Source organism: Neolamprologus multifasciatus, chromosome 22 (genome assembly GCF_963576455.1).
Source record: "Neolamprologus multifasciatus chromosome 22, fNeoMul1.2, whole genome shotgun sequence".
NCBI classification, from domain to species: domain Eukaryota; kingdom Metazoa; phylum Chordata; class Actinopteri; order Cichliformes; family Cichlidae; genus Neolamprologus; species Neolamprologus multifasciatus.
In genome coordinates this window covers 24,942,048-24,962,417 of record NC_140459.1, presented here as the reverse complement: position 1 = coordinate 24,962,417, position 20,370 = coordinate 24,942,048, and the positions used below count along the sequence as shown (strand labels likewise).

The window sequence follows — 20,370 nt, the reverse complement described above, 5'->3', positions numbered from 1 at the left end:
CCATTGTCCAAGAGAAGGTGTTTTCTAGTAAATTATGTGTACAGTGTCATTACACTGAACACAAAACCTCTGTGGTGAAACTGTAGTTCATTTATGGCCTAACAAAAGTGTTATAATTTAGTGTCTTCATTTTCAGAGGATTCTTGAACAAAAGTGAACGTGTCTTAACATTTATTTCCTATGGAGCTTATTTTCTGACATAATTCAAAACCTCTCTGCCTTTTTGTTGTACCAGTCACAATTATAATCACTTATGGGTTAGCCTTCAAAAAAACGGTTGTGCCTGGGTAGCTTCGGTAAATTAAACTGATATGAAAATCGATTTTTATTTTATTTATTTTCTCAAGGGTGAGACGTTAAGAAGGACAAATCCTAACAAAGTTCTTCAAGAAGCAAGTCTCCGCGACTCAGAAGCCATCTCAGCTGATTTTGAAGCCTATACCTAAATGAACAAAAAGAGCACCTTAACATTGAGTTGTCATCAGAATTTAAAATTATATGCAGGACAAAAAAAAGTCCCTGCTCAACCTGACAGAACACCGAGCAAATGCCATTCTAGTTCATTTGAATAGACACTGTTGATTTAATTGATCCATGAGTAAATATATCCACTGTGATATATGTGAGGACGTCATCCACGTTCCTCAGTGCAGCAACACGATTGGTTCGTATATGTCCTGGTTTGGCTTTTCAAAATCAGAATCAGAAAGACTTTATTTATCCCCAAGGGGCAATTAAGATACACCAGAGCAGCATGACGTTGAGGGTAAGGACAGGGCATAAACAGGCAATAAGAGTGAGATAATAAATACACAGAATATACAGTATATACAGTTTTAAAATTTTGATTTGCTTGATTTCTGTTCAGTTTTTTTTTTTTCGTTTGATGCCTCTGTGATTAACTGGTCTGTTTGACTTTCCTGCCTCTAATGAAATCAGTCACTGCTCTAAGCCTTTGTCCAAGATGGTGAATGAGATGATCCCAAATGGTTCCGATATTGATTGGAATTTATGCTGTTTGAAAAGCAGTTATTAAAAAGAAAAAAGGAAAGAAAGCCACGGTGATGTTTCTTTCTGATGCTTAGGTAAATCACTGTTATTTCATTTTGCACTCTCTGACAGTGTTTTGTTTCCACTTGCAGATGTTGATAGACATAAAGAGCCAAACCTCTCCGGTCTTGCTGGTTCAGAAGTGTTACTAAGAAGAGCCATCGGAGCCTCCCACTGTGGTCTCTGTGGGGAATGTAAATACACTTCCCCTCAGCACAAGGCGCCGGGTAAGCTAAAAAGAGCTAGCTCAGCGTCAGAGCCACCTGCTACTCAGTCAGAAATCGAAAAAGAATACACAATCACTCAGAGCTCTGAGAAGATTATCGTGTGGATAAACCAGTATCCCAAAGTGATCCTTTGTGACGTTGCCAAAAAATGTGAAGCTTGCGGTCACGATTGTGGGTATGTGTTACCGGATGCTCTCGAGAACAAGGTTGTGCGTTGCTTCCAGCAGGAGATGAGAGCTTCATTACGGTTTTGGCCTACTTGTTTAAGGCATAATGAATCAGAAACTGAGAAAAAGGCTCTGTTTAAAAGTAGCAAGTATTGTCCAAGTGCTCAGGATGAGAAGACCGTCTGTCAGTCTCAAAGTCTGATCCGCCAGAACCACCTGGATGAAGGCATGCATTCACAGCCATTATCCCATCATGCCGTGAGTCCTTTCCACCGGAGTCAGACAGGCGAAGACTCTGCAACTTGTTCTGCTTCTTTTTTACCAGATGAGCATACAAAGACAGGCAACTGCAGAGGTGGCATGCGTGACAGAGATGCTGAAGTCGACCTTGGTCCAGGATCTGATCCAGTAAGCCCAGAGACTTGTAGAGAAAAAGGAAAGGTAGGGGATAGCATTGAGTGCAGCAGCACTTTGGACTTCGTGCCCACAGATAAGTGTAGCGCTTCAGGTGGTCAGAAAGGCGATCCCACAAATGCTGATGGATCACACGTGTTGTCAGATCTCATCGATCATGTTAGTGATGAGGATACAGATGCACCAGAGTCGTACACTTGCCAGCGAGTAAGGGCGTATTTGAGAAAAATACATTTTTCATGTGCACGCACTTACATGGCCTGGCCTTTCTCAAAGACTTGCACAGCAAATGCTTCTGCCACAGCAGGGACTATTGATCCATCAGCAAAGGATGGGATTGACTCTGCAACAGCTAATCAAAGTATGCCAGGTTCATCCAGTAACCTGTTCAAGGACATTCCCCCGAAGGCGTCTACAGAGAAATGGGAAGAGGATGGAGAAAGCGCTTTTGCTCAGGGAAATGAGAAAAAACACAGAAAAGACATGGAGACCTCACCGCTGTTTAACCAGCCTGAAGAGTCAGAAACCAGGCCTAATTCAGATACGGCATCATTCCCCCCTCCAGCTCAGTGCGGAAGGGAGCGTGGCACTGATGGAGTCTCAGCCTCGGCTTTGCTAGTTAATCGACCAGAAACTGTCACCTCCATATCGACCCCTTCCCCCTCAGTCCTCAGCCTGAGTGACTGGGACACTGCCACCACTCTGTCTCTTATGTCATCTCCATTCACACAGGGCAGCATGAGCAGCCTCTCAGCCACAACATCTTCTCTCCCACCTTCATCGCTTATTCCCAAGAGAGTCAATGTTTCTGACAAAATATTGTCCTCCTGTGAAGAAGCCCAAACAGCTTCTTCCTCTCCCAATGTTCCTCTGCACACCCCTGACTCCTTTCATTCATGTGAATCCTCTGTCCTTCCTCAAGATGAACATGAAAATGACAAGGAACCGTTCCCATGCAGGAGCCCCCCCAGACTGGACCCATATTATTGTGCAAGTCCGTTTAGGGGCAATGCTTCAGTGGGTTCACTATTGTGCAGCATCTCCCAGGAACACTGCGTAGAGTCAGACTCAAATGAATTCATGCTTCCACCTTTGCTCTCCCCTGTCCATTCACCACAACGGCAGTTGTGCCAGAGAAGCTTCTCGTGCTGCAGCTCAAGCAATACAGATGAGGAAAACATGGAAGAAGAGGAAGAGGAAGAAATGAACAAAGATGCGAGCAACTTGCCACAAAATGATAATTGCAAGGATTGTCTTGAGCACCATATTGAAGAGTTGGAAAGAGACTTGTCAGACTTTACAACTCCTGAGACACCAAGGGAATCTCAGTCTTCTCCCAGCAGTGAAGAAGAAAGTGATGACGAGGATGATGTGGAGCAGGGTAACCGAATTTCAGAACAAGTTTCCTTACATCGTAAAATAAAGCCGAGCCTTAGCTCAGGTGTTCTGACAGAGCCCTGCTCTTCTTCCTGCAGCGACGAAGAGAACGGTGCGGCCTTGAGTGATGGAGAATCACACTCGGACACAGAAGAGGGATCAAGCCCGTCTAAAATAGCAAACAGGGAAGACGATAAAACCCAAGGAGAAGCAGCTGGTGATTCTCAGCCTGGCATTTTGGACGAGTTAACAGCCTACGAACAGGACATCCTGCTTGTTGACGTGATCCAGGACGACCCAGAACTGTTTGACAACCTGCCTGATCAAAGTTTGCTGAAGCTGGGTCCTACCCGAGCTGCCGAGGCTCCGGGAACCAAACCTGCTGCTGTGGTGAATACTCCAAGAAGAGATGGAGCGTCACAGGAGCTGCAAGAGAGGTAAGGTCTTATATTTAACATTAAGTCCTGCAAGTGACAGATGAATTGTTGAATGCTTTATAAATAAAAGTTATTTTTGTTCTAGATTGGCTCCGGTTACTGTGGGTTTGCCTTGTGACAGTCCCGATAACACAGGTACGATCAGTGCGCAGAGAAACTGAGCCATGATCACAGTGTCTTCTATATTTTATTGTTTCCTTTGATATGTATAAAGTGAAAATAAGACAAAAGAAGCTAAACATTTTTAAAAAAGGAAAATAAGTAAAAACAGTATAACGCTCGGTAAAGTAAAGGCATGTCAGTGTTTGTGACTCAACCTAAAGTTCTGCCACATGGATGGGACGCAGTGCTCGCCTGACAGCCAGAGTCTGTGATTTTTACCTGTTATGATCTAAATTAACAGGGTTGCTGTTAGGGCTGTTCGATATAACGATATATCTATATATATATATATATATATATATCTCGGATGACCATATGAAAACATCTATTGTTTCATTTTACACTATCATTTGTTTTGTGGTGTCACAAAATAAATTGTTTACGGTATTTTTTTCATGGTTTTGATGGTCACTGTAGAATTAATTTCTTTAAGTTTTCTCCTTCTCTTATATTTAATATAACCACACTACGGACGGACAAGCTTTTATGTGTTGTCATTAGCAACAATGACAGTAAAACTATCGCGTGGCTCCGCCGGCCGCTTATTTTTCAAATAAACCTTTCACAATAAAGCTGAAGATCCTGTTAAGATTTTTCAAAATAAACTGAATCATGTGAAATAGTATGCAGAGTGTTTACGGACAAGAAGCTAAAAAGAGCCGTCAGGTGCTAAAAAATAAACCTTAGAACAGGATTTTGCCTGCAGCGCGCCGTGTAATAAATGCTCACAAATAAAACTGGCTGTTTCAACTTGTGTCTTAAAATGTAGTTTAATGCATCGGTGCCCAGCTGAAGCCACTTCACACAAGTTGCCCGAAATTCACAGAAAATGTACAATTTTTGTGATATTTATCATTGTTGGGATGATAAATGTCTTATATCAGGATATGAGATTTTGGTCATATCACACAGCCCTGGTTGCTGTGAAAGAAATGGAGAAAGCTGCTTGTTTTTTTTTGTTTTTTTTTTACAGATATAGATAAACAGCTGGAGTCTGGAGTTTTATGGATTCACTTACTTGCTGGAAAGAGCAGTCCGACTGCAGTTAAAGCAATAAAAATGTCCTGGTTGATTCTTTTATGTGGCTAAAATCCACTTTGGCACCTCTGCAGCAGTACATTACTAAGTTACTTAGTTCTTGCATTGCTCCTAATATCTCAAACTGTTTTTAATTCAAAGATTAGAGAGACATGTAAACTGGTTTTACGGAGCTTACTGAAAATCCCAACAGCTCCTAAATGAGAAACTCACTGCTTTTAAAAGGAAATATTTTTTTTTTGCATTTTATATTTAACTGACTGCTTATGATGTCCCACATGAAAATACCAACATGTCTAAGTTGTTTATTGCCATTAAGCTTAAAAGCATTGATTTTCTTTTTTTTTGTGGTTAATATTGTGCAGTAAGTTGATTTGCTTACATGAGTTTCAAAGCTTGTGGTCCTTTTGTGAGAAATGAAATGTGGTAAATGTGATTATATTTTGTCCAGTACAGACGTTTGTTCAAAATTTCAAGTTATTTTCTCAGATGTTTTAGTTAGTAAGTGGGAATTTTAAGATGCCTAACTCAACTAACTTTGATAATGGCCATTATAATGGAGAATGGAGATGAAATTTTCAAATGACCCAAAACTTTGACATATGGATGGTTTAAAAAAAAATTCCCCTCTATGATTGGAACAGACTTCAGTAGTCCAGAGATTAACTTGTGATTGTTTTTTCTTCTTCAAATCCTATAGAGGAGAGTAACAGCAGGCCATGGAGACCTCATTCTAGCAGCACCCATACTGGAACACAGAGCAACACATGCCCTACCTCCACGCAAAGCAAACATGTGGTAAAGTAATGGGTCCTGTGCACCTCTGCACAATCAGATAGATATATATATATAGATAGATAGATAGATAGATAGATAAAGGAGCAGCGTGCACGTCAGTGGTTTTAACTTCCCTGAGGTTTTGTAGAAAAACATGGCAGGGCTTTTAACAGGGCTTCTCCTGCATAAATGCTCTCTGTGCATTTTAGAAAGCATTGAGTCTGATGTATTACAGCGACAATGTTTAAAGATCTGACACATCAAATACTGAATTTAAATAATTTTATTTTCAAAGGAATGGGTGTTTCATACGTTATCCTGCTTCTAAAGTATAATAAATGCACAATAGTGTATCTGTCATGTGTTGTTGTTGTTTTTTTCTCCAATAGGTTCAATCTGATACCAACAACAATCATGTAAATAGTGGCCCAGAAAGGTACCAGTTTGCTTAGTGCACATGACCTGATCTTTGATTTGTCACATTAATCTTTCAGTCTCGCGATCATCATATTGTTTATGTTCTGTAACAGGAGCCAGCCCATCAAGACGGTGAACTCCTTTCAAAACATCCCCCCACTCATGTCCATGGGAACCGGTGAGGGAAAATGAAAAGGGCTCAGACAATGAACTTTAATTGCTGTTACGTTTATCTTGTTCTCACTAATAACTCCTCATTTTATAACTTAATTGCCAGTGTGAGTGCTCAGCGTTACTTTATTCTTTGGCTCTTCTGGTCTCCAAGCAGGGGCATGGATCACAAACTCAGCAAACATGATGGATTTTAGGCGCTTGAAATCAAGTTCTGTAAGTGTTCCTTTGTATATTACCATGTTGCTACTGAAAAAATGCTCAGTTTAAATACATGTTCAGTGGCGTTAGCATAGATTGGACTTTCCAGTTATTTAATAGAATATAACTGAAATAAATCTGGAAAAGTCAGAACTGGTTTTAGAAGTTCCAGTGGGACAACTAATTTTAAACTTATAAAGAAATTACTGTCATATATATCTGGAGATATAAGGGTCCTTTCCATAGTCTGTATATAAAGATGGATGTGGCCATTTGAAAATGAATCTCAAATACCTTTAAATCTCTGACCTCAGTAAACAACTCACTGATGAGTTTGTGGTCTCTAAAGCGAATGAATCCTTGCTGAATACAGCACGATTTCCATTTTCTAAACCATGAACAGAAATGGCCTCAGTTTCACGGTCTGTTCTAACAATCATTCGGTTTCAGCTTGAGGTTTCACAAAAGAATTAAACTAATGTCGCAGTGGTTACTGTAGATGTACAGTTTGTTCTTCTGTACAATAAATATGTTTTGCACTGTGGGTGAATTGCTTTGCTACAACTTGACTGTGTGATGCCGTCTAAACGCTCAGTACTGCAGGCTGTACTTCAGTGAATCACTGACCTGTGGGTTCAAAATGTGTCGCTTCCAACATCTGCCTATGGAGGGGGATGAAAAGGTACACTCTGTGGTTTTTACTTTATTTATTTATTTATTTTTTCTTGATTTCCCCAAAGACAGTAAATTGTTTGTGTATTGTGTAAATTTTATGTTTTTAATCTTGAATTTAAAAAATCAAATTGAATTGTTGGAGATTGCAGGGCCAACATCACCCTCTGTTGTGACATCACTGTAATTGCACACTTTCTTTTTCATTTGCTAGTTTTGTATTGAAAACGTGACGAGATTCATCAAAAATCCAATGTGCCTTCAGAAAGCAGGTGAGTTTCTTTCCTTTCCACTTCTCTTTTTCTCCCACAGCCTTTGTGCATGCTGCATGCTAAACTGATTGCCCATCTTTGCTGCGTCATCGGTCTCCTTTCTCCTCTCCTGCTCTACTCCTGTTCTCCTCAGGAGCTGTGTTTACAGGATATTACCAGAAAAACCCACCAGGAGTGTATTTCTCTTTGCCGATATTTTTCTCCCTCCTCTGGGCTCTGCTGAAAGCTGGCATGTTGTCCGAGGTCGTCTCCGTCCTCAGTGTTGGCTTGGCTCACAATATATTGGTCAGTGTAGCAGTCATGACATTAACCACGGAGAAAACGAAACAACTGATTGATGCTGACATGAGATTAGACGTTGAACTTGTTTTCTTTTTAGCCCAGCCATGAGTTCCTCCTCTCCCTTTTTAACTGCGTGAGAGAAAAGAGTCTGATGGGTTTTGTGCCTGAACTCATGCAGCTCACTTTCAAGGTATCAGTTGTTTGCCTTTCATTATGCTCCGAGTTTAGCTCATTTGTTTTATGTGCCTCTGGAAGAATTTAGACTATCTGTCTGTATGTTTACAGATGGCCAACGCTGGACTAGAGCTGAGTTTGGACTGCCTCGACTGTGTAAGGAACACTCCTCTTTTCCAGCAAATGATTCATCCAAACTCGCCTTTGGTGTCCGGCAACAACAAGTGAGTGAGCCACAAAGTTCACAATTGTTTTCATTTGTTAATCATAACTCTTATAATTCTTATTTTCACTCTTAAAGGGTTTCCCCTGGTGCACCGTTTCCAGAGTACCTGAATTTAGCCCATTCCATTGTGGAAATGGAGGTAAGAGCGTCACATCTTTTGACAGCTTTGTCTGTGAAGATGGTGGTGCGTTGTGCTCATGTGTGTACATTTGTTGCCTGTGTCAGCTTTGTATGAAACAAGAGGACTGGAGGAGGATAGGTGAGGTTTTTAGAGGGATCTGCCAGTCCAACCAGCACCCCAGCCAAGTGGAGCGCATCAGTGGTCGCATTGCTGTCGCGCTCCTGTCTGAGGGCAAAGACAAGCTGTCACTGCCCTTTTCTGTATTTGCCGAGACAGGTAAAAGCTCCAAGTAGAGATAAACATCAGTTTTCTTCCCCCGGTGTGGTTCTGTGTACTAGCACCTTCCAGATTCCAATCTGGAGAAAAAAAAAGTAGCTGTTCATTTATTTATTCATTCAAATGTTCTTTAGTGTGTCAGAATGAAAGTGAGGACAGCATGGTGAGGAGTTTCGTAGGCAGAATTGGAGTCTCTCTGATGTTACGGTACCACAAAACGCATCAGTGGGCCAAGGTAATCAGGCCGTGCAGCTCGCATCACTCTCTTCTCGTCACATCTGAGCAGCATCTTCGAATTTAGGATGTCATTGTTTGTCTGTGTCATGTTTACTGATGCAGGGTCGCAGGGTGGTCGAGATGCTGTCAGTTTTAAAAGTCGGCTTCTCAACTTTGAAAGGTCTGTTTGGGAACGAGGACGGAGCGTCACGATGCTGCCTGATCACTGTGGCTGCAGAGCTCTTCCTCCTGAGTGGCAGCGTGGAGGGAGCTCTGAACACACTCCGAGGTAGTGACTCGTGAAGCTGATCGATGTTCATTTAGCTAATGTCGTCATGCTTAAAATGTAACCGGCATTTTATTTTCATGGTTTATAAGTGCAGAGTTTCACAGCTTGAATAAAAATGTGATTTATGCTGCATTATGCATATTATGCTGGTGCTGAGATATGTCAACTTTACAGCTAATAGCTGTTTGTGTCAACAAGCTGATTCCCAAAGATATTATTGTGCGCCTGTCTAAACTGTATCATCTTTGGCATAAAGAAATGGGAACAAACTATGTCTGTGTAGTTTCTCATTCATGGTCTTAAGAGCTTGGAAAAAGGGAGACTTCATTACGTTTGTCAAGACATTTGATCCAAGAGGCTTTTTCGGATCAGAACTGAAGTTTTCTTCTTTTTCTGAGCTCTTAAGATGAAAACATGATTTCTTTTGTTTTTGTTTTTGTGACTGGCTGCTAAAAACAAAGTGCCTGAAGAATCAATGTCAGAAATCAGATATGTATGGGCCATTATGAATCATTTTATGCTTGGATGAGTTCTATGTCAGTGTTAAGTAGCTTTGCAAACAAGAAAGTGGTCAGGCGCAAGGACTGCGCTGAAGATGAGGGGAAAAGCAACCAATGTCTAAAAGAAAGATTTGAATGACCATCAGAAAGTGCTGAGAGCTGCTGCTCAGGATCAGTTGTGTAACAAAGATAAGTCTGGCTTCTTGCGAGGAAAGTGTAAAAAATGACTGAAGACTTTGCATAATCCTCAATAATAGGTTTCCATTAATGTCTTTTCTTAACACTCACAAACTTAAAGTTCTTTTCCCTGTAAATCAGTAAAAGCAAATTTGGTTTTATGTCCTCAGACTTTATGTGGGAACCTTAAAAGTGATAGTCGTCTCGCCGCCCTGAGAAATGTTAGCTTTCATAGTCTTGTAGGTAATGTTGTAGAACTGTGAAACCAGTTATTTGCTGAATTGTTTAACTTTTGTTTATACATCTGTTAATCCAGAAAACAAGTGGTTCCTGAGTTCGTCCTCATGGCCGTGTGAGCCTGCCGATCTGGAGAGTAGGACTCGTGTGCTGATACGTCTGGCTGAAAAAACCTCTCACAGAGACACGCTGGAGCTTCTCTGTAATCTTCCTGGAGTTAAAGAGTCAAGTGGTGAGTAACCTACAGAGAGCTGAAATTAAAGTTAAATAAACAAACAAACAATAATACAGCAGGTTAGTCAGCTTTGCTACTAAACTGGCCAGATCAATATCCCACAAGTTTAACTGACTCGCTGCACTCTGATTAGAAAGTGCTGGTTTAATTTTGTACAGTGTTTGCTAGCGCTAATAGATGCTCAGCTGTGAGAAAAATTTAGTTGATAAAGAGGTTTTTCTTTTTTTCTCCAGACTCGATGGATATCTCCAGGTACAGCCCCTTGTTTAACTCTCACCTTCAAGTGTGTGTGGACAGGCAGATACTTCCTGTGGCTTCAGACACAGTGGACTTTATGCTCTCTAAAAACCTGGCTGTTGAGCACACAGTGCTTCGGATACTTTTACAGAAACTGGGCAAGCAAAACCTCTGGCTCCGGGCTCGGGAAGTCTTCAGACGTAAGTACCACACTCTGGTTTTTACTGCTACACTTACATCATTGCATCATAAATGTGAGTTGTCGAAGGCAGGAAACGGCTGCAGATTCTATTACGGCACCAGATGTTGAGTCTGATCAGTCTCAGCTAGCGTTTACAAATGGTCAAAGATCTGGATTAGATTAGACTCTGAGGTGTGCTCGCTGCGTTCATCTTCATTAGATTCTCTGAGTGTGGGCTACTACCCTGGAGTCTCAGCTCCCCCTGGTTTCATGACACTGATTGTCCCCTGTCGACTGGGGGAGGTGGAGCTGGCTCTCACCTTCGAGATGTTCATCACTGTCAACGCAACAGTCATTCACCACCTATCAGAACCCACTACTTCTCTCACCATTACTCTCAAAAGGTAAATTGTGTTTTTGTGTATAAGGAGCCTGTTCAGATGGTATCAGTGAAATATTGGCATGGGGGGGGGGGCTGGATTGATGTCAATTAACTTTGATATGTGATAATTTCACCCAGAAATAAAGAACTCTTTGCATTCACAATTATAAAAAACGATTGTCCATGGTGAGTGTGTGTAAAGATTCGACTACAGTGGTACGTGATGTTCGTGCTTTCTCCTCTTCCAGGACTCAAAGCTGTGAGAGCGAGTACCTCTCTGCTGGCAGCCGCCTCCTCTCTGCAGCTTGTATCCCTCAGCCCAAACTAATAGTCCATTACACAGCAGTCAACTCGGAACAAGAACAAGTGTTCATGCTGGACATTCCCTCTGCCCGCCGCTGGCTCCGCCACAATCATCTGTGGGCCCATGAGGTGTGGACACACTAAACCACCAGCTGTTTATTTCTTTGCTGTCTACAGAACTCCTTCTCTTTCCTTTAGAAACTGCTTATGCTCAACAGCCGCTGACTCTCGGGAAAACAACCAATGAAATCAGGAATATGAAAGATTGCATATTTCTTGGTCATGTTTCAATTGACTTGAACTGAGGAGCAGAAAAACACAAAGACCAAAAACTACTATTCTTTTCTTTCTTTCTTTCTTTCTTTCTTGCTATCTTTATTTTTTTTTTTTTGGTTCAGAGTAGTTTTAAAATATGTTAAGAGGTTGTTTCCTGAGTTCTTTTAGCTGATTTGTCAATCTGTTTGTGAGATTGACTCTTTGAAAGCAAAAACTGTTTAGGAACAGAGTCCAGCATGTGTTGTTGCACGATTGTGTTTACTTCATTGTAAATAACATCTGAGTGTAAATAGGTATATATTTATAATGGTGTTTAGTCTTTGACAGTATTATGTTGTTATATTAATGTCAAAACCTCAATTGTTGCCAGTTAAGGAGCTGTGATTTACATTTTGTTTGTATGAAGTTTTTATGTATCTATATATATGTATAAAAAAGGTTCTACTTAAAAAAAAGGCTCTTTTTTTTTCTTCCTTCAAATGAGAAAGGACCTTTCTGTAAAAAGTATTACTCTTGGCTTTTACATTATGCCATTGTCTTTCTGTGTGTATGTGTGTGTATATGTATGTATATATATATATATATATATATATATATATATATATATATATATATATATATATATATATATATATATATATATATATATATTAGTATTTGTGCAATGTCACAGTTGGATTTGGCCACAGTTGCTTCCCTGCAGTCTTTAACATTTCTCCTCCAGCGATGATGTAGCGGGTAAATGCAGCGTTACTGGAATCTCACATTCTGGCCACTTTACAATACACAACATTACTTATAATTTCTGTTCTAGAGAACTTTCCTATTCTAAATTCTTTCAGGCATGTTTTCCTCTTCTTTTCGCAGCCAGCATCGCTCACTGTACAGGTCTCATTTTATGGTCCCTGTAGTAGCAGACGGGTTCCTCATGAAAGAAAATAATCAGTTATCTGTGACTGCGACATGTTTGAGGAGCTTGATTACTGGAACATCAGTTGAGGCGTGAAGCATTTGACGCGGTGTCTTGGTTAAAAAGCACAACACTGGCTGACTGACATGTCTGATCGTGCGTGACAGAAAGGTGGATTTAATATTGTTGCAGAGTCTTTGCAGCATAGGTTGAAATGTCTGTCACAAAAATATCAAAGTGCTGATTGACAATAAAAGTTGTTGCATACTATTTGGTGAGATTTTTATTTGATTTTTTTTTACTTTGTGGTAGAACAGCTAAATAATTTAATGTAATTTAGTTGCTTCTATCCAGAACTCACAGACTTGACTTTCCCTTCAGTGCTCTGAGTAAAAGCCCTGCTGTGGCCCTTACGTGGTGTTTCTGCTATTCAGCCACTAGATGGCGAACTTTGACATGAGCAGACCATAAAATAAACACATTTGCTGACACGCGGGTTTGAAAGCCACAGAGACCGGTGTTTAGAGAAAATGTTTCTCAGCTGTTCTGATACTCCTGACACATAAAGGATCACTAAAGGTTTTCGCTCAGGGAGCAGTTGTCCTCCTCTTTTAATATTATACAAAACAAATGTATAATATACATTTGGCCGCTGTTTCTGTGGGGATGGTGTTTGCTCTGTGTTGTAGCATCCTGATGACACTCAGTTTGAGCTCCAGTAGATGATTTTAAATGTCCCCCATTACTGATGGAAGTCTCACAGTCTAAGAAGGCTACCCGTGTCATTTTTCATATCCTTCCTCATGATCTTAATGCGGTGGTCCACCGAGTTACTGTGATCAGTGAACTGTGGTACGTCTTGAGATTTGATTTTCACCCAGGTGTCATCACATACTTGAACCAATGACTTGGTGTTTCAGGGCAGGATAACAGCCCTTTTTTCCACTTCTTCAATGGTCAAGACAATTTGCCTATAAGTGATCAAGAAACTGACCTCACAGCTCATTGTTCATTCAGTGGTGCTTGTTTCAGTTATTATGCAAATGTACTGTTTATAAGGTGGGTAAAACCTGCAGTCAGCTGAGACTGTGACGAAAGGTTTCTCCCACTGAAAACTCTTCATCCAGATGAACAGAATCAACTTTCCAGATGGGTCATTCTTTACATGCTGGCGTCCACTGCATGTGTGTCTACTCTGCAGTGATTAAACAGCACTGTGAAGTCTTGATGCATTCTCAATCATCCAGAAGGTCACAATGGGCTGTGACCTCACAGCCCATTGTTCATTCAGTGGGCTGGTTTCAGTCATTATGCAAATGTACTGTTTATAAGATTGGGGAAACCTGCAGTCAGCTGAGACTGAAGAAGTCACTTGGATGAGTGACGAAACGTTTCTCCCAGAAAACGCTACGTCCAGATGAACAGAATCAACTTTTGGAGAGTACTGTGAAGGTGTGGCAGAGCTTCATACCCACCAGGGGGAAGTATTGTGTTAAGGTGGGGTCAGCCATGAGACAAATGCTGCCATTTAAAAAGGCAAGTGGAGTACAATACAGGCTTTAATGGTCCCTTTACTGACCCCTCGGTTTCTTACAATATGTCAGTATGTGATTGTGAAATCACTTTTCAACTCAAAAGCTTCACTGCCTTTCTAGAGCTTCATTTTGAGAGACGCTCAAGTAATAAGGAGATATGTCTTTAACAATGAGAGAGTCAAAATAAGCCCTCACGTGTCTGTGGACTATGAATATCTGTAGAGACTTTATGTGAGCACTGTCAAGAGATCACTGAGTCAGATGATACAGCGAGCAGGAAAACGGGCGCCTGTGCATGTGTCATTCCAGGATGGCACCCTAACAGAGGGCCGTTTGTCTGACTCATTTTCACTCAGAGCAGTGGTCTTAATGAGCGCCTTCTTCAGTCTCTCAAAACAACCCTTTGCACTTTGGCCCGTGTCATCTGACAAACAGGGAATTTTTCTTCTTCTTCAGCTTTAAAGAATACACTGATTCTGCATTGAGTGCCACGAGCAATCATCCGCTGTGCCTGCAGTAGCTTATTCGAGGAACAGTGTGACACATCGTGCTTCGTGGACAGTTGAGAGCAATGTTCTCTCACTTTGATCATTTCCACCCATGATTGCATTGATATGACAAAACTGAGGGAGGATGCCACCGTTTAGCCCACTTTAGCCACACCCCTGTGTTGGTGAACCCTGTGGCATTAGCTTAGCAGAGCATCTACTGTTGTTTTAGAGAAAACAGAAAATTCTTTGTTTGATACAAACAACTTAAAAAAAAGAAACCCAAAAACATGCACACATGCGTAGAGGTGGAGAGAGAGTCTGTAACTACATCTGTAACACATCTATCCATCCATCATCCACATACAGAGATGCGTCAGGGGAAACTCAGGGTTCAGTATCTTGTAGAGACTGATCAAAATATTGATGGTATTGATGTTGGTTCAACACTAGCATGATATGATTAATGCTGTCCTCCAAGTTCAGTATGCAGTCCACTGAATTGTGTGAAATTAATTATTATTTTGGAAGTGGAAAATCTCAAACATGCACAATATAGCCTATAACACAGTTAAACAAGAGAAGCTGACCCAAAGAGACAGGCACATTTACATTTCAAATCCCCACCCCCCCACACGCAAAAAACTATTTAAAAATACACGAAAAGTTTAGTTTGTTTTGCTGTATTAGCTAATTATTGCTGAACTTAAAAATCACAGTGATTTACAGGTCTTTAAAATATGACAAAATAAAATATCCCTACATAAGATGGTTTGTAAATTAAAAGTAACGGTTTTGTTTTCAGCAATACTGACAGTGTATTCACTTGGTAACAGATCAATATCAAAATGTGGACTATTGCACAGCGATAATATCTCACCAGAGGACATTTTGAATTACATTTTGGACCAGGCAGGGTTCGAACCCCAGACCTTACAGTTATCGTCACTACACGCGGATCGTGATATTTCGTGCGATGTACAAGAACACCATTGAGGTTACTCAGTAAAATTGACATTTTCAGGCCCAGATTCTCGACTTCGGCAGCCATTAGCTAGTCTAAACTAAAAACAACAACAAAACGCAGTATATTATGAAGGGAAGGTAAATTGATGACAGCGAATCCCTTTAAATTCGCACTCACGCGTACGTGACCACATACCCCCAGCTATCGGGAGCGTGCGTTTGGCGCACACCCTTCTCTCCTCCCCTAGGGCGGAAGTAGCTGGCTCCATTTCTCCTCCTCAGTCCGAGAAGAGCAGCTCGAGGAGCTGCAAGCCCAGCAGCACGCGCATGAGAGCGCACAGCTTGTTTGTAATTGGACTTTAAAAAAAAAAAAAAAAATCATCCGAGAATAAAAGAAAAACCAGCAGCAGCACATTAAAGGTCCAAACTGTCGCTGTACCGAGTTTCACCTGGTTGTAAGCCACCGTTCCCACCCCCATACACCGAGCCGGGGAGAAAACCCTGCGCATTCCTCCACGCAGAGAGCCCGGAGGGAGCGACCAGCAGCGGGGAAAGGTGAGCTGGAAGGGGCCCTCCTCACAAGGTGGGCCGGTGAATTCTCCCACACAGGGGATAGACGCGCTGTCTTGTGGTTTGGCTTTGTTGGAGGCTCGCTGTGGTTGTTGGTGAACCCTCGGTGACCAGAGGCACGCTATGATACCCTTGCTTTGATGAATAATTTAAGCTTTCGCGGTCCAAGGCTCGCGCTGCGACAACCATACGACCGTTGGCCGCCTGAACGGATCCCGACGGTCAGCCACACCGGTCTGAATTTGGAGGCTTAGCGATAACGGATAAGTAAAGGGAAAATTTTGAGGTAGCTACTCGTCCGGGTGCTGCTTTGTAGCTCTCAGTCCTGTAGTCATGTTGCCGAGCTGGTGGGGGAGGAGAGACCGAGCCCCCCAGCCGACCCAGTATCTTTCCATTTTCGGGTTTATGTTATGAGCTATCCCGAACAGCATCGCACTATTTTTCTCCACGGAAGCACCAGCGTCGTCTGTTGCTGAATGCTGTATTTAAAAGGAGGACTGCCGGTTCTGCTAAAGAGAGAAAAAAACGCCTTACACAACTGATTTAAGTATTCTGATTTTTCATCTGATCTCACAACTGTTTTTGAATAACTTTTTGAATAAGTGGCTACCTCCTTGTTTTGTTTTTTGTGGCAAATCTTTCTTCCTTTTTCATTTTTTAAATCGTCGAATCTACCTCAAACACCACATTAACGTGGAGAGATAATTATCTTCTACACACCCCAAACGGGCTGATGTGTCTCCAAATGAATACCTCAGCCTCGTCGTCGCGCATGTTGTAAACTGAGCCCAGTTTTGGTGACGCTGCAGATGGCTTCGTTTCCCGACTCGGACCTGCAGACGTGCCCGCTCTGCAAGGAGCTGTGCGGCTCTTCTGCTCCCATTTCCTCCAGCTCTTCTACCTCATCGTCTTCATCTCACACCTCGTCTTCCTCCAGCCAAACCACCAAGAGGCTCCACGTTCTGCCCTGCCTGCACGCCTTCTGCAGGCAGTGCCTGGAGGGACAGCGCAGTCCCGGGGACCCGCTGAAGCTGCGGTGCCCCACCTGCGACCAGAAGGTGTCCATCTCAGAGGCCGGAGTGGACTCTCTGCCTTCCTCCAATTTCCTCTTCAGCAACCTGCTGGATGTGGTGGTGAGCTCAGAGGAGCAGATCCAGAACAAGAATGGCCACCATCACCACCACCACCACCACTCCCGGGGAGGTCTGGGTGGAGGCTCCTCTGGCTTCAGTCATCCATCACGTGGAAGCCTGTTGCACTCACACCACCTGGGAGAGCCTCAGTGCAGCTCCTGCGATGAGCAGAACCTGGCCACATCCCACTGCCTTGACTGCCAGGAGTACCTGTGTGATAACTGCGTGCGAGCACACCAGCGGGTGCGACTCACCAAAGACCACTTCATCGAGCGCCTGGGAGAGAACCTCCATCTGAGCAGGGTCAACGCTAACAGCAACGCCAGCCAGCCAGGGATGTCCGTGTCCCTCGCCCAGTCCCTGCAGAACAATTTCGCGCTGCTGTCCCTGTTCCAGGATCGCATGAGCTACTGCCAGCACCACGACAGCGAGGTAAGTCCAGCACTGGTGAGGACAAACACTCATTCATAGTACCAGTATGTTCTAGATACTGGCTAGTTTTTAGTCTCAGTATGTAGTATGGAGTCATACTGGGGGGCCATATGGCCTTGGATTCAAAGGGAGCTAACTGGCTCTTCACCTAGTTCCCTGGAGATGAACAGGCACGTGTGTTAAGCTGGATTTACACACACACACACACACACACACACACACACACACACACACTCTGCGTGTATCTGTGTGTGTACACAGAGTCTGGTTAATCTGTACCACACCATCCATTCAGGGCAGACAGAGGCCCCTGTAGTAAGTGCACACATGTTTCTCTGACTGTTAGAAGTTCTTGGCATTGGACATGCTGTGGAGATCTACCTCTACAAGTTGGAATTCTCTCCTTGTGCGCTGCGTGATCTGGGCAGAACTACAAAGGCCCGTCAAACAGGAAAACAGCTTTTTCTTGGTAGAGTCATATGGTCAGGAAGAATAACAAATGGCACCAGCAGGAGGTCTTGGAATGTCATTTTTGACCCACTTCTGGTTTCTGTTGAGTTGCTTCCAAATAGTTCTCACCGCATCTTCTAGAAACAAAACGCAGTTTTGCCCGAGCAGGTCAGCAAACCGGTTGATCGAGAGTGGTCAGCAGATGCGGACCAGTGCAGAATATCACCCGGTACACTTACCTGCATTCTAGTAAGTCACTTAATTAAACAGAATAATAGACTGCAAATGTTAAAGCAGAGCTAACTTTTTCACATAACCAATAACAGACGTGGATTGCACATCAATCTTTTAAGTTGCAGCAGCATGTGTAGCCTTGTCCCAGTAGTTAAACGCTGTAGACGCCGCAGGATGCCATTCATTGTTAACAGAACCTTGCAATGACTTAAGGTTTGCTGTGCACACTGAGAATACAACGCTGAGAAATAAAGAAAGGGTTTGACTTTATGAAAATGTGCCCTTTCATGACCAGACGGCTATTTGCTTTGTTCTAAACTGAAGCAAATTGTCATCACCATCAGCCTGATGGTGATGTCTTTTTATCTTTGTTTTTGTCGTCATTTGTTGCGGATTTTTGTTAAATAACAAAAGTAATTGACTTGTTTTATGGTTTGAACTTGCCATGAAACAAGTTTTAACTAATATGGGATTGATGTGATGCCGCTAACATCAGTAAAGGTTATTTGTCAATATCGGTCTATAAGGCCAGTATCGGCCCCTAATTGTGAGTATAAGAACAGAAATATAAGAACAGAAATGCATTGGGGACTGTTGTTTCCATCGTTTCCAAGATGAACCTTTTTCATGAGCAAAACACACATCATGTCACACACGAAAAATTTGTTCAGTTTGCACCTTGTTGGGCTAGCTATTGGTTTTCAAGTGATAACCCCTGAAGCGGCCAAAAAAAACCAACTGCAGTTCCTTGATTGGCCACTTGAGGCCAGCTCCAAAAATAAGTCTCTCTTCATAGAGTCTCATGTTAAAATGCCTTTAGAGCAAATATAAACCTGTTTATAGTCTGGCTTAAAACACATGTTTGGTCTCTGAGTGGTTTAACCCTTAATAACAAATGTGGGAGGGGGGATATTTAGAATTTGCTAAGGCTTAAAGTTAGGGGTGTGGCTGTTTTCCCAGTTCTCGGCTTGCCTAATTTGAGCCAATGACCTGCACGTATCAGCTGTATTTGTGCTGTTGGTGCCTTTGGAGCATTAGGGTGGTTAGCCCAGTTTTATTTGCCGGAGGTGATGAAGGCTCCTGTGCTGTGTGTTAGTGCGTCACAGGAAATAAATCCACGACAAGCAGGGAGAAATGGTGGCTGTCACAGATGATTGAAAAAACAGCCTGAAAATGCTTACCCTCTACGTGTTGTGCCTGAGGCCCCCCAGATACCTAAGGGGAAAGCCTGTCATTAGTGCTCAAAAACTTCTCAGGGTGTGTTAAGTGCTCAGCCTTAAAGCACCCACAAGGCGGAGGCTTGTGAAGGGTAAAAAAGAGAACAAACAGCCTTAACCCTCTCTGTTTGAAACAGATGTTAGGAAAGTCAAATGTTGCCATTTAATTTTGCCAACAATAATGTAACAACACAGGTAATGTCTCCCAAGTAGTTTTCAGTTTAATGACTTTGCCTCCCCACCATTAGCGCTGTTTAGCTCAGCTTCCTCTTGCTTTACTTTTAGCTGTTTACTGGCGTGAGTGGGGTTCAGTTACCCGGTGTTCGTTAAAATGTGTGAAATTTAAGTAAACGGGGCAGGGTTAAAAACGTAACCCAACTAATCACTAAAGCCCAGTTCAAATTTCCAATTTAAGTGTTTTTTTTGTTTTTTTTTAAATAACCCCTACCCCCGCATACCCCCTGTCCACTGCCAGTAAGTAGGTGGGTTCAGTTTTCCAGTAAGGGCTTCATTTCCCATTCACTTACTCACAGCTTCAGCCCTGGGGGAGGGAATGACACAGGAGCAGGCAAGTCTTTCTTTGCCTACAAGCACTGAGAAAGCTGAGACATTGTCCAGCATCCGGGACTGTGTCCATCATATCTTAAACTTTCATCAACTGCCTAGTCTTTCTGACTGACGGGAGAAACAATTTTAGCTTTTTTTATAGTTGGTAATTATTCATCAAAATCAGTTTCTTGTGTTCTACTAAATCCTGTATACTAGTCTGCCTTACAGTTTACACGAAACCCATTTGAAAGACAATTTCTTAGGTTGTCTGAGGTAGGGGATTGGTTACTTTGCTCCATATTATCATTGCTGATCTATTAAGAGTTGGAAACCTTTTAAGAGTGACAACATGATTTCAATATCTGGCAGCAAAGTATCAATAGGAGATAATT

The 20,370-nt window shown here is 42.3% G+C and overlaps 2 protein-coding genes across 5 annotated transcripts in view; both read left to right on the top strand.

Moving 5' to 3' along the window:
• Nucleotides 1-11,941, top strand: part of topaz1 (testis and ovary specific TOPAZ 1) — a 38,446-nt gene extending 26,505 nt beyond the window's left edge. For 2 of the 4 annotated variants that reach the window (XM_085148301.1, XM_085148300.1), the window contains 19 exons: nt 1,137-3,672; nt 3,758-3,807; nt 5,573-5,670; nt 6,039-6,085; nt 6,180-6,244; nt 6,392-6,453; nt 7,034-7,120; nt 7,325-7,382; nt 7,516-7,667; nt 7,762-7,854; nt 7,950-8,062; nt 8,140-8,203; nt 8,290-8,461; nt 8,596-8,696; nt 8,801-8,966; nt 9,960-10,112; nt 10,349-10,552; nt 10,754-10,937; nt 11,164-11,941. In XM_085148301.1, the coding sequence (XP_085004427.1) occupies nt 1,137-3,672; nt 3,758-3,807; nt 5,573-5,670; nt 6,039-6,085; nt 6,180-6,244; nt 6,392-6,453; nt 7,034-7,120; nt 7,325-7,382; nt 7,516-7,667; nt 7,762-7,854; nt 7,950-8,062; nt 8,140-8,203; nt 8,290-8,461; nt 8,596-8,696; nt 8,801-8,966; nt 9,960-10,112; nt 10,349-10,552; nt 10,754-10,937; nt 11,164-11,362 (4,604 nt within the window). In that variant the 3' untranslated portion in view covers nt 11,363-11,941. The remainder of the gene's footprint in view (nt 1-1,136; nt 3,673-3,757; nt 3,808-5,572; nt 5,671-6,038; nt 6,086-6,179; nt 6,245-6,391; nt 6,454-7,033; nt 7,121-7,324; nt 7,383-7,515; nt 7,668-7,761; nt 7,855-7,949; nt 8,063-8,139; nt 8,204-8,289; nt 8,462-8,595; nt 8,697-8,800; nt 8,967-9,959; nt 10,113-10,348; nt 10,553-10,753; nt 10,938-11,163) is intronic. The other 2 variants (XM_085148303.1, XM_085148302.1) reach the window with 2 other exon arrangements.
• Nucleotides 11,942-15,607: 3,666 nt separating this feature from the next.
• trim71 (tripartite motif containing 71, E3 ubiquitin protein ligase) overlaps nt 15,608-20,370 on the top strand; it is a 34,850-nt gene continuing 30,087 nt past the window's right edge. Inside the window, exon 1 of the mRNA XM_085148427.1 lies at nt 15,608-17,528. Within this exon, the coding sequence (XP_085004553.1) occupies nt 16,773-17,528 (756 nt within the window). The 5' untranslated portion in view covers nt 15,608-16,772. The remainder of the gene's footprint in view (nt 17,529-20,370) is intronic.